The sequence below is a fragment of the Mobula hypostoma genome, chromosome 13 (genome assembly GCF_963921235.1).
Source record: "Mobula hypostoma chromosome 13, sMobHyp1.1, whole genome shotgun sequence".
Classification (NCBI taxonomy): Eukaryota; Metazoa; Chordata; class Chondrichthyes; order Myliobatiformes; family Myliobatidae; genus Mobula; species Mobula hypostoma.
Window position 1 is genome coordinate 46,194,011 of NC_086109.1, and position 14,237 is coordinate 46,208,247.

Sequence of the window (14,237 nt, forward strand, 5' to 3'; positions counted from 1 at the left end):
AACCTGCAAAATGTTAAAAAAGGATCTAGTGCTTTCCCGGCATATATGATAAATAAACTCTTCTCGGGCTTCTAGCCAGATATAGTTATCAATCATAACTGTCCCACCAGACATACCCAGGCATCACCCCTGAAGAAGATGGCAGAGTTTGCCATCGAAACGGTTATAATCGATACATGCTCCTGGCTAGAATTCCGGGTAGAGTGTATCTTGCAAAATGTTCTTTAAGTTAAAGGTTTCTCAATTTTTATGTTGTTTAAATAAGTGCTATGAATAGTAAGACACTTCTTTTAAAAAGTATAGATGTAAAAGGAAAACTCAGATAATTTCTGGAGAAGTAACTTCTTCCCCATTAAAAGAGTCAACAAAAGATCAAATAAACCACACATTTTCATGTATGACCATAAGACCACAAGATATAGAAGAATCAGACGATTTGGCCCACCAAGTCTGCTCAGCCATTTCATCATGGCTGATCCATTTCCCTCAGCCCCAATCTACTGCCTTCTCCTCATATCCCTTCATGCCCTGACTAATCAAGAATCTATTAACCTCTGCCTTAAATGTACCCAATGACTTGACCTCCACAGCCACCTGTGGCAACGAATTCCACAGATTCACCACTCTCTGGCTAAAGAAATTCCTCATCTCCATTCTAAATGGACGCCCCTCTATTCTGAGGTTGTCTCCTCTGGTCTTAGGTTCCCTCACCATAGGCAGCACCTGCTCCACATCTATTCTATTGAGGCCTTTCAACATTCGATAGATTTCAATGAGATTCCCCCCTATTCTTCTGAATGTCAGTGAATGCAGAACAACAGCCATCAAACATTCATAATGATAAGCCTTTCAATCCTGGAATCATTTTCATGAACCTCCTTTAAACCCTCTCCAATGTCAGTACATCCTTTCTTAGATAAGGGGCCCAAAACTGCTCACAGTACTCCAAGTAAGGCCTCACCAGTGTCTTATAAAGCCTTAACATTACATGAAAATGGAAGCAGAAATATTGCTTTACATTTCATAACACAAAACTGTATAATGTGACTGTTCACAAAGATAAATGTAACATAGGTTTAAAAGAATACCTTAGCATAAGCAATTACACTGGTAAAAGAGTAGCCTTCGATAAAAATGTGGTCAATGTGAACATTAACAGTATTTAGTGGTGAATTGTCTCAAATGCGCTCCAACCATTACTCTCCATAATTTTTAACTCAAAGTTCAAATAAATGGCAATGCTATCGCAAAAGTAAAAGACTAAATTAGGTATATCACCTATTGTGCAAAAATGATACGTTTCATTTCTTAATTAATGTCATGAATTAAAAAAAAAATCCAGTTCTAAATACTCACATTAGCTTCATAGCCACAGGACTCAAAAATAAGCTTCTCTGGCTGGTGCTGCCAATTCTGAACAGGAGCGTATGGTGTGGCTAAACTAGGTGGGCGAAGTGTTATTCGAGACTCGCGTCGATCTTCCTGGAAGAATGACAAAACAAAGCTGGTTGCTGCCATGCTAATAAAAATGAAACTGTGCAATAGTCACATATTAGTAAATTGGTTTATTATTGTCACTTGCACTGAGATACAGTGAAAACTTGTCTTGCAATTCAATGATGAATTGGCATACAAGAGGGAGATTAAAAACCTGGTTAAATGGTGCCACAACAACCTCCTCTCACTCAATGTTAGTAAAACCAAAGAGATGATTATTGACTGCAGGAGGAGGAAACCAAAGGTCCATAGGTCAGTCCTCATCAGAGGAACAGAAGTGGAGAGAGTCAGCAGCTTTAAATTCCTTGGTTTTAACATATCAGAGGATCTGTACCGGGACCAGCCCGTGTCATCAAAAAAGATGCACAGCAGTTCTACTTTCTTAGAAGTTTGCCTAGATTTGGTATGTCACCAAAAACTTTGAAAAACTTCAGAGATGAACAGAGGAGTGTCACCTAACTGGTTTTATCACGGCCTGGTATGAAAGCACCTATGTCCAGAACTGTAAAGGCTACAGAAAGTGGTGGACACGGCCTAATCTATCAAAGGCGAAGCCCTCCCTACCACAGAGTATATTTACATAAAGTGTTGCCACAAGAAAGCAGCATCCATTAAAGATCCCTGCCATGCAGATCGTCACCTCTTCTCACTTCTACCATCAGGCAGGAGGTACAGAAGTCTTAAGTCCCGCATCACCAGGTTAAGGAACAGTTACTACCCTACAATCAACAGGCCCCTGAACATACATAGATAACTTGAATCACCACTACTCCAAACTGATTCTATGACCTGCAGATTTACTTTCAAGGACTCTTGACAACTCGTTCTTGTTTTTCATTTGCAGTTCTGCACAATGGCTGTTTGTCAGCCTTTGTTGATGTATAGTTTTTTGCAAATTCTATTTTATTTTATTTCTTTCATTTCAAATTCTATTCTATTTTCTCCTGTAAATGCCTTCAAGAAAATGAACCTCAAAGTAGCATATGGTAACATACATGTTTTTTGATAATAAATTTATTTTGAACTTTGTTCATACAGACCAATTCATTATAACAGTGCATTGAGGGTCCTTAATTATGCTGGCTATAGTGCTATATCTCTCAGACAGAATAACAATTTCCATGAATCCGATCTGTCACGTGTTTCAATTAAACCATCCTTCATTCCTATAAATTCTACTGAATACAGCCCTAGCCAAACAATTCCTTCTTCAACAGTCCTGCCATTCGGGTAATCAGTCTGGTGAATCATTGTTGCCCTCTCAGTACTGTTGTATCTTTTTTGAATAAAGGCACTAGAACTGCCTACAATATTCTGGATGTGTTCTCATCAGGGCCATTCTAATCTTGTTTCTGTACTCCATAAGACATAGGAGCAGAATTAGGCTCTTCGGCCAATCAGGTCTGCTCTGCCTTTTCACCATGGCTGAGCTATTTCCCTCTCAACCTTATTCTCTTGTCTTCTCCCCAGAACCTTTCACACTCTGACAAATCAAGAACCTATTAACCTTAAACAGACCTGGCCTTCACAGCTGCCTGTAACTGGACATCATTCTATTCTGAGGCTGTGCCATCTGGTCCTAGATTCCCCCACTATAGGAAACATCCGCTCCATATCCTAGATCGCTCTATCTAGGCCTTTCAACTTCCGAAAGGTTTCAATGAAATCCCTCTCCCCACCCCAACCCATTCTTCTAAATTCCAGCAAGTAAAGGCCCAGAGCCATCAATCATTCCTCAAATGACACGCCTTTTATTCCCGGAATCATTCTCGTTAACCCCCTTTGAACTCTTTCCAATGTCAGCACATCCTTTCTTAAATAAGGGGGCCAAAACTGCTCACGATATTTCAATAAGTTCAACAGGTACTGTGTTGCCCTTAAGGCATTTATTTGACTTTGTTGGGTCTACGCTTTAAATGATTTGTTTGTAACTATTTTCTAGTTAAAGTTAAAGGTTGATAATTATGCTACAGTTTAACAAAGGTTAATTCATTGCGGACTGGCTGACCCGGTGGGGGGGGGGGGTTGTGGGTAGGGTTGCCAACGGACAAGAGTAGCAGTCAAATACATTGTGTTTACCCAGAGAAAGACTACAATGACCATGAAGCCTTGCGCGGGAACCAATGCACTTGCGTGTACCTGCCGATTTTTTTCTGCAAATCGTTTTTGGCAATTCTGTTCGGGGAGGGGGTGGGGGGTGTTAATCACGACCAGAATATAGGCGATAATTGGCTAATACACTCAATTTCGTTTCTAAAAGGGCTTATCTAACGAATTTAATATTAAACACAGCGCATATTTTCCTCGCATGAATATAGTGATAAGTCAATTATCAGGGGAGGACAGGGAAGCTTGAAGTAAGTGTTGAACAAACTTCCAGTAGAAGTGGTGGAGGCAGGTTCGATATTATCATTTAAAGAAAAATTGGATGGGTATATGGACAGGCAAGGAATGGGGGGTTATGGGCTAAGTGCAGGTCAGTGGGACTAGGTGAGAGTAGCGTTCGGCACGAACTAGAAGGGCCGAGATGGATTGTTTCCGTGCTGTAATTGTTATATGATTATATAAGTCAATAGCATCATAACATTTTAAGTAACATTTGGATATTAAACACACAGCACATAATTTCCCCGTATGAACATATAAAATCATTGCAACACACCAATATCGTTGAATCAGTGGGAGCCCTGGGCTTGTTTCCCTGCAACAACACAGTCCTATTGAGGGTTGATGGGAGACAGCGATACTCGAACAGGGCTCCTTATGTCCAGTCTATTCCGCAATTTAGTTTTCGTTGCATTCATTGCAGAGATATGTTGGAAATGGAAGCAACATTTTCAGTGCTTTCGTGGCTGTCTCAGGATATTTAGCCTTGACTTTGATCCAGAATGCCAGCAGAGATGTTATATCAAACATACTTTTCAGCCCGCTGTCATTTGCAAGCTCGAGGAGCTGAACTCCTTCCCGCGCTGACATGGATGACGCGCGGGCAATGACCTCGCATGCGTTCAAGCTCAACAGGGTGTGACAGGGAATGAGGAAAGGTGCAGCTGACTCATATTGCCAAATCATATTGTTTCCTCGCGGCCCAGCAGCACATGCTTTGCGGCCTGGTGGTTGGGGACCGCTGGTCTATGGTATATCACGGCATGTGCTGACATCACCTCTGGTTTCGCCACGTCTTATGTGTAACCTCCAGTTCGGAGAGGGTGTGAAGGTGGATGCCATGCGTGCAGCATGATCGTGAAGAGCTCCGTTTCTACCCACAAAGAAACATTATAGAAGCAATGCCGTAAGTTCATAAGAATGTATTTGAAGTAAAAATATTAACGCGGTTTCTGTTAAGGAAGCGACGGTTGGGGCGGCGCGTGTGCCGGCTTTTCAATTTCAAACGCGGGGTCGGCTCGAGCCCAATGGCGGTTTGACGTGACCCCCTCGCCCGCTACTCAGGGCGGATGGAGACACTCACTAAAAGAAGAGAGCGCGCGTGGTCTCCAGAATGAAACAGACACTGTATAATGTTTGTATTTTTTTATCAACAGTTTTCACCATACGACGTTAATGTGGAAGAGTGAACAGTAAATGGTTAACCTTACTACGACTCTGTCTTCATTGACTCCGGTTTAACTTGGTGTTTAGTCAGAGTTTCAACACACTGCACGAGAACACTACAAGTACATTTAATGTCAGAGAAATGTATACAATATATAGTCTGAAATTCCAAGTCAGGAAAGCATTACATCCTTGCTTTTATATCCTAGTCCTCTCGAAATGAATGCTAGCATTGCATTTGCCTTCCTCAACACCAACTCAACCTGCAAATTGACCTTCAGGGAATCCTGCACAAGGACTCCGCAAATTTCTCTGCACCTTGGATTTTTGAAATTTCTCCCTGTTTAGAAAATAGTCTATGCTTTTATTCCTTCTACTAAAGTGCATGATCATACACTTTCTGGCACTGTATTCCATCTGCCACTTCTTTGCCCGTTCTCCAAAATCCTTCCAAGTCTTTCTGCAGCTTCCGTTTCCTCAACACTACCTGCCCCTTCACCTATCTTCGTATCATCTGAAAATTTGGCCACAAAGCTATCAATTCAATCATTCAAATCATTAACATACAACATAAAAAGAATCAGGCTCAACAATGACCCCTGTGGAATACCACTAGTTACCAGCAGCCAATCACAAAAGGCTCCCTTTATTCCCACCCTTTGCCTCTTGCCATTCAGTCACTGCTCTATCCATGCTGGTATCTTTGCTGTAATATCATGGGTTCTTATCTTGTTAAGCAGCCTTATGTGTGGCATCTTGTCAAAGATCTTGTCCAAGTACAGGTGTCTCCCGCTTTGCGAACGCTCGCTTTACGAAACCTCACTGTTACGAAAGACCTACATTAGTATCCTGTTTTCGCTTTCAGAAAGTGTTTTCACTGTTACGAAAAAAAATCAGTGTGCGAAAAAATCAGCGCACGCCCCGAGCAGCCGCTCTCCCCTGGATTTGGAACTGCATTCTCCCCGGCATTGCTTAAACACGTGCCTGTGAGCATCCGTTTGCAAGATGAGATCTATGGTATCCGGAAAGCCTAAAAGAGCTCGTAAGGGTGTTACACTTAGCGTAAAACTAGACATAATTAAGCGTTTCGATCGTGGTGAACGAAGCAAGGACAAAGTGAGTTTGGCCTGTGGAAGTTGATGAAGATGTTGTTGAAGAGGTTTTGGCACCCCATGACCAAGAACTGATAGATGAAGAGCTGATGCAATTGGAAGAGGAAAGGATAACAATCAAAACCGAATGCAATAGCCAACAGACAGAAAGTGAAGTCATCCAGGAACTGAACATGAAGCAACTGCGTGAGATTTTCGCTGCAATAATAAAGTATGACTTTAATTTTGAAAGGGTACGTAAGTTTAGGGGATATTTGCAGGATGGTTTGAGTGCTTACAAAGAACTGTGTGATAGAAAAATGCGCGAGGCTCAGCAGTCAAGCAAGCCTTCCACATCAGCCACAGCAGATGACCAACCTCGACCTTCGACATTGAGGCGGGCAGAGATAGAAGATGACCTGCCTGCCCTAATGGAAACAGACAATGATGAGATGACACCCCAGTGTCCCACCACCCCAACCCCTAGGCCACAGACAGATACCGATTCACGGAGAATGCAGCGGTAGCCAGGAGGCACACAGCGCATCTTTAAGAAAAAAGCCCAAATAAACATGCTAATTAATTAGGTGCCACCCAACACGTAATTGTCGGTCCAGATCAGAGATGATGCAATCAGAAATCGGCACTGATCTGGGCTGACAATTACGTGCTGGGCAGCACCTAATTAATTAGCATGTTTGTTTCGGCTTTTTTCTTAAAGATGTGCTGTGTGCCTCCCAGCTACCGCTGCACCCCTGCATGCTTCGTGGATCGGTACCAGTTGGTGGCCCGGAGGGTGGGAGCCACTGCACCACCCCAACCTGCGACAACTCAGTCTAACACCATCATCAGTGTGCTCGGCGCTGTCCTGATTCCCGTGATACTACACTGTACATACATTATTTCTACTTCATATAGGCTGTACATTTTTATGTGTTATTTGGTATGATTTGGCAGCTTCATTGCTTAAAGGTTACTTGAGAGCGCTTGCACCATTTTTGCCAACAGCGCTTGCGTGAGACTTTCTGCCGACGGCGCTTGCGTGAGATTTTCCCTATGGAGAATGATTGTGGAAAAGTATTTCTACTTTATATAGGCTGTGTATTTATCATATCATTCCTGCTTTTACTACATGTTACTGTTGTTTTAGGTTTTATGTGTTATTTGGCATGATTTGGTAGGTTATTTTTGGGTCTGCAAATGCTCACAAAATTTCCCTATATAAATAAATGGTAATTGCTTCTTCGCTTTACGACATTTCGGCTTACAAACCATATCACAGGAACGCTCTACCTTCGGATGGCAGGAGAAACCTGTACACAACATCCACTGATTCTCCTCTGCCCATACTGCTTGCTATTTCAAAGAATTCCAACAGATTTGTCGGGCAAGACTTTTACTCAAGGAAACAATGGTGACTTTGGTCTACTTTACATTGTGCCTCCAAGCACCCGAGATCTCAACCTGAACAACTGACTCCAAAGTCTTCCCAACCACTGAGATCAGGCTAACTAGCTTATAATTTCTTTTCTTTTGCGTTCCTCCCTTCCCGAAGAGTGCAGTGATATTTGCAATTCTCCAACCCCCCTCTCCCCCGGAACAATATCAGAATTGACTAGTTCTTCAAAGATCATTATTAATGCCTCCACAATCTCTTCAGCTACCTCTTTCAGAACTCTGGGATGTAGTCCATCTGGTCCAGGTGACTTATCTACCTTCAGACCTTTCAGCTTCCCAATCTATCTGCATATTGAAATCATGGCTATCGTAACACTGCCCTTTTGACATGCCTTGGACATGCCTTTTCTATCTCCCGTTGTAATTTGCAGCCTGTGAGATGTAATTTACACAGAGGCCTGTATACAGCTCTCATCAGGGTCCTTTTACCCTTCCAGTTTCTTAACTCTGCCCACAAGGATTCTACATTTTCCGATTGCATGTCGCCTCTTTCTAAAGATTTGATTTCATTTTTTTACCAACACAGCCACATCACCCCCTCTGCCTACCTGCCTGTCCTTTCAATACAATGTGTATCCTTGGATGTTGAGCTCCCGACTATAATCTTTCAGCCACAACTCAGTGATGTCCATAACGTCATACCTCCCAATCTCTAACTGCGGTGCAAGATCATCTACCTTATTCTGTATAATGCATGCATTCAAATCTAACACCTTCAGTTCTGCATCCATCATCCTTTTCAATTTTGACCCCCTTTTACACTACAACTCATACCACTGACTGCAATTTTACCCTATCATCTGCCTATCCTTCCTGACAGTCTCACTACTTCTCCTTGTAAAACAACAGTTCTATCACTCCAATTCCCATCCCCCTCGTACAATCAAAGCAAACATACTGCTTGCTTCTTAAACAGCTTGCTGTACCATGCTTTCTTGCAGTGACAAGGGCACAAGGACACTCAGATTCCTTTGCACATTCACACGGGCAACCTATCATTTAAATAATAAAAGGATAAGAGACTGCAAATGCAGGAAATCTGAAGCAATGCACAAAGATATTGGAAGAATTCAGCAGCGGAAGCAGCATCTACGGAGGGAAATAAAATGGACAGTCGAGGATTTGGGTTGAGAGTGTATTCTTCTATCAGATTTCATCTTGTTCAGCCCTTTGTCCCTTCAATCTATCAGCTTCCAGCTTCTTAAATCATTTCCACTCTCAGCTGCCTGTCACCCCCTCACCTGTATCCACCCGTTGCTTTACTATTTATTCTATGTAGATATACAGCCCTTCGAGCTGCACTGCACAGCAGCCCCTCCAATTCAACCCTAGCCTCATCACAATGAAAAATTAATCCACCAACCGGCACATCTTTGAACTATGGGAGGAAACCGGAAGACCTGGAGAAAACCCATGCATTCCACAGGGAGGATGTACAGACTCCTTACAGGTGACAACAAAATTGAACTCTGAACTCTGACACCCCGAGCCATTACAGAGTTGTGCTAACTCTTAGGCTACTGTGCTGCCCATCCACCATCTATCATCCACCCCCCCACCTGATCCTGATGGAAGGATCTTGACACAAAATGACCACAGTTCATTTCCCTCTGTAGATCTGCTGAGTTCCTCCAGTACTTTTATGTATCGTATTTAAATACAACTTTTTTGTTTCTTCTAACTATCCATGTTATAACTCATGTACTGTATGAGTTATACTTATTTGTCAAAGTTATAACTGCCATGTATCTGTCTACTTAGTCAACTTGCCTAAATTACCCCAAAGCCTCTGCATCCTCCTCACTACCTTTCCTGGTTTTGAGTTCATGTCTTGCAAGTATCAAGCAGATTAAGTTTAAACTAGTTGATTCTAAGTTCAGGATTATGTATCTGAAAATTCTGAAGTTTCTCAAATAGGAATTCAAAATTAATTGTGAACTGACTTTATATACTCTACAAGCACTACACGTGGAACACGTGGAATGATTTGAAAAATGCACTGACATTATCTGTGTTCTTGAATGGAAAAGGGATCAATCTAAATTCACCAATAATATGAAGAAATGTCAGAGCAGCTTGCAACATTGTAATCTGCTTTGAACAATTTGTATGAATAGAGTGAGCAGAGTGAAAAAAAACAAAAACAACAGGAATTCTGCAGATGCTGTTAATTCAAGCAACACACATCAAAGTTGCTGGTGAACGCAGCAGGCCAGGCAGCATCTCTAGGAAGAGGTACAGTCGACGTTTCAGGCTGAGGGTCTCGGCCTGAAACGTCGATTGTACATCTTCCTAGAGATGCTGCCTGGCCTGCTGCGTTCACCAGCAACTTTGATGTGTGTTGAAAAAAAAACAATACCACTGTGATTCGATTTGCACTTTGCTAAACTGTTTCATTACAAAAATACATCAATACGTTTGTAGTGCAGGGGGACTGCAAATCCAGTTTTACCCTTGGTCTCCCTTGTATGATTTTTGGTAGGAAAAGAATTAAGTGAATGGCAGCCCAGATTTCATGGCAGTGATCATAGCAAAACTAGTAAGATTTGCCATCTTTTCTCCTTCAGGCTGACATCAGCTTCGGCATTTTAACACATGATTTGATGCAGAAATCCCAAAGCTGCCAAGAAATACTGAAGGTGTCTCTAACAGGTACACATATGGTTCTGAGATTAAATTTATCCTGGAGATTAATACACAGTGCAAACTTGTCCTCACTGCAAATTACTTATAAAGATTATTGTGTTCAAAGATTTTACAGGAGGTACAGTGGGGAGGCGGGAGGAGTGTTTACACATAGAAGATGATCATAATGAAAGAAAATCACCAAGAACATATACGTATATATGGCTTAATTTATTGTTAAAAGACATTAAAGCTTTCCATTATAGTTTTTGAAGAAAGTGCAAAAATGGGTCTATCAATTGCAAAAAGACAGAATTTATGGTGATATCCAAGAAGAAGGAGAATCCTATCTGCAGGCTGAGAATAAACGGGGAAGACATAAAACAAGTACAGAACTTTTGCTACTTAGGAAGCTGGGTGACATCAGATGGCAGGTGCGACATGGGCATCAAAAGAATAGGGATGGCAAAAGACATCCTTACGAGAATGAAGAGTATACTGACCAATACTAAACTAGGCATGACAACCTGTCTCAGAGTACTGAAATGTTATGCTTATCCAGTTACGCTATATGGATCAGAATGTTGGACAATATCTAGTAACATGAGGAATCGAATTGAAGCAGCAGAGACATGGTTTCTGAGGAGGATGCAAAGAATATCATGGACGAAACGAATATCTAATAAGGATGTCATGAACAGAGCAAACACAAAAAGAGAAATAATGTATGAGATCATGAAAAGGCAATGCAACTTCACTGGACATGTGATTAGGAAAGAGGAGTTAGAATGCATGGTAATTATGGGAAAGATTGAAGGGAAGAAAGCAAGAGGAAGACAAAGACAAATGATGATGGAGGCAGCAGCCAGAGAACTGAAAATGAATACCAATGAATTGATCCACTTGACTTGAAACAGGAGTGTGTGGGCCATGGCAGTCAAAACTCAAACTGGGTACAGCTCCTGATGATGATGATGATGATAGCTTTCCAATAATTATTTGAATTCATCTTTACCAGTGTCTATTTTAAAACATTTTAAAAGCTCCCTAGTTGTTTTTTGCCTTAAAAATTTTAATTTCCTAAAATGAACTAAAAGTTTGCCTTTGTTTTTGAACTCATCAAAATCAAATATTCTGGCCAGCTCAAACCAAATCTGAAGTCACTTCCTAATTTGTTGCGTGTGATGTCCAAGTGCACACAACTGTAACTCTCCATGGATCCTACGTGATTGAAATCTGAATAGCTGCTTGATAGAAGGGGCTTCTTGCCAAGAACGGCACTGGAATGAAACTAAAAACAGCTGTTAAGCACAGGCCAATATTAATGTAGCCTGTCATTTTAAGCAGTTATCAACGTATATCTGACACGATGATGTTAAGTCTACAATGGGAAAGATAAACTTTATCATCAGGCACAGAACTCTTAGTAAAAGTTTCAAAGGTTGTGACTGTTCAGCTCATCAAGTCCAGATAGCAAAAGTAGACCTTAGGAGTTCAAACATACGCTTCACATAAAACTAAGCAGATTACTTAGAGAACAGTAAGACATCACCAGTGAATCTATATAAAAAAAATCCAATGACAACTCATTTTCCACCAAAAGCCCTTAGGTTTATAAAATACACAATGGAGTACATGGCAGCTGCAAATTATGATGAGGTGAACAACTGAGATGAAAATACCAATTGTTTTAAAATAATAATCAAAGCTATATTTTTGTGCAAATTGCAGTTTGACAACTGTGCTGAGCACAAAGATGAGAAACCCCAGTATAATAAACTATTCGGCTGAGAATAATCAATCGTAATTATACTAAGGACTTAAATAACAATTTTCATTCCTTTTAGGCAGCAGAGACTGCATTAATAAATTCACACACATTGCATTCAGTTACTCCATAATCAACAGGTAAAAATGTTAGTAAACATTTGTATTCCTATTTATCTATAGTCATGACAAATGGCTTTATTCCATGCTATTCACAAATAATTCTACTATTGACTTGATTTTTAAAGTATGCAGAAACAATGGATATTAATATATTTATTCACCACTGCTCAGAAGGTAAAATGGTCCAACTTTTAGTCCCAATTTCAGTTCTCTGATACACAGCAAATGAGTATTTGAATTGCAACTTTTCTGAAAACTTACGATTTTAAGAATTGAGTAACTATTTTTAAAGAAACCTAAATAATACTAAAAGTAAATTCAGAAAATTCCTAGAGGTGTCCTCATTATTACAACATAATGAATGAAACAACTGGCAAAGAACCTCCACACCACCACCCCTAAAGACATTACAACACGCTGTTGAATGTCATAAAACTGTGAACTAAAAACAGAGCTATGCAAATATAAGATTATGATGGTGAGCCTTGAAAGTACCATCAGATCATACAAAGATCAGGGGAGCATGGATTGTGTGTGTCATGGGTAAAGCTTTGACATACTAATCACTTACAAACATGGAAAATGTAGTGAAATGCTTGCAGTGGATATTCTGAGGTTCAACTTTTACCAAGAAAATTCTTTGTCATAAAATTATAGCAAAGAACACCATGGTTCAAGTTGCACCTTGGAATAATGAAGCAAATTAGTTGGAAAGACCTTATCACAAAGGCCAAAGCCTTATCAAATTTACTTTCGAATCAGTGGTGACTCTTTTTCCAGAATTACACAATAAAATTATTATTAAATGTCTTGTCCAAATTGCCCCTGTAAAGATAGTAATGAGGTGCCTTCTTTAAGTACTCGTCTATCTGGAGAAGGCACTCGCACAGTGTTGCTGGGCAGGAAGCTGCAGGGTTTTGACAATACAGTACCACCAATCACACCAAAAAGCATCCAAACCAGAATGGTGGGTAATGTGCAAGTTGAAGTGGAATTTGCAAGTGATGGCATTCCCATATGCTATTGTCTGTCTTTTTCCTGGCTGCAAAGGTTGTGGATTAGGAAGATGCTATTATGGGATCTTTGCCATCTTGCTGTAATGCATTTGTGGATATGGTACAGATTCAGGTTGCAATGTAATTTTCTATCAATGCACATGATGCAGCTCTATACATGCTCTTCCACAGTCACTCATCTAGGATCCCCTGGCTTAATGGTAATGGTATAGAAGGGAAATACAATTCTGATACTGATAGCCCAAAGTGACTCAGAGATGCTCAGTTTTGAGCTGGTTTGGTTGTCCAATCATTCAATATCATTTAACAGTGGCAGCACTATAAAATACTTTGTCATTCTTTGAATTAGCAAGTGAGACAGCAGCATCGTTGCAGGGCTGGAGGTATTTGAAAATAACAAATCGCATCGGGAGCGAGTCATTCTTTGAATTAGGGAGTGAGGGAACAGTGTCATTGCACGGTGGGAGCCATTTATTTGATAAGAAAGAGTTTCTCGTGAGGGACTCATTTGAATGAGTTTTATTTGAGAAAATAAAAAGAAGTAAGGCCTATTCTGGGAATGGGCCAGTGTCAGAGTTGTCAGGCTTTGGTGAGAACAGCTGGAGGTGAAGGGTGCTGGGTCATTTGTTATCATTTGCTTTGATTATGGAACCTGGGGCCAAAGGTTTCAGAAAGAAAATACAGACAATAACACTTAAGATTTTTTATTGTCCATAAACCCTTAGTCCTTAGCTCAGTGCTGGAGGATGGGTAAGGCAGTGGAATGCTCCTACTGTGAGATGTGAGATTACAGGATACCTAACAGTCTCCCTGATGACTACATTTGCAGGAAGTGCACCCAACTTCAGCTGACTGACAACATCAAGTAGATGGAGCTGGATGTACTCAGGACCATCTGGGAGGCTGAAAACCTCATAGTTGAAACTTTTACTGAGATGGTCACACCCAGAGTGCAGGCTTCAGATAGTCGATGGGTGCACCAGAAGTAAGCAGTTTGTGCAGGGTTCCCTGTGGCCATTCCCCTCAGCAATAACTCTCTTTGGATACTGTTGGGGGAGATGACGTGTCAGGGCACAGCAAAAGCAGCTAGTTCCAGTGGCACTGAGGC

At 41.0% G+C, this 14,237-nt stretch overlaps 1 protein-coding gene across 8 annotated transcripts in view; it reads right to left on the minus strand.

The window, feature by feature from the left end:
- LOC134355570 (ankyrin repeat and SAM domain-containing protein 1A-like) overlaps nucleotides 1-14,237 on the minus strand; it is a 441,540-nt gene that overhangs the window by 26,355 nt on the left and 400,948 nt on the right. For all 8 annotated transcript variants that reach the window (XM_063065625.1, XM_063065619.1, XM_063065621.1 and 5 more), the window contains one exon: nucleotides 1,357-1,482. In XM_063065625.1, coding sequence (XP_062921695.1) covers nucleotides 1,357-1,482 — 126 coding nt within the window. The remainder of the gene's footprint in view (nucleotides 1-1,356; nucleotides 1,483-14,237) is intronic.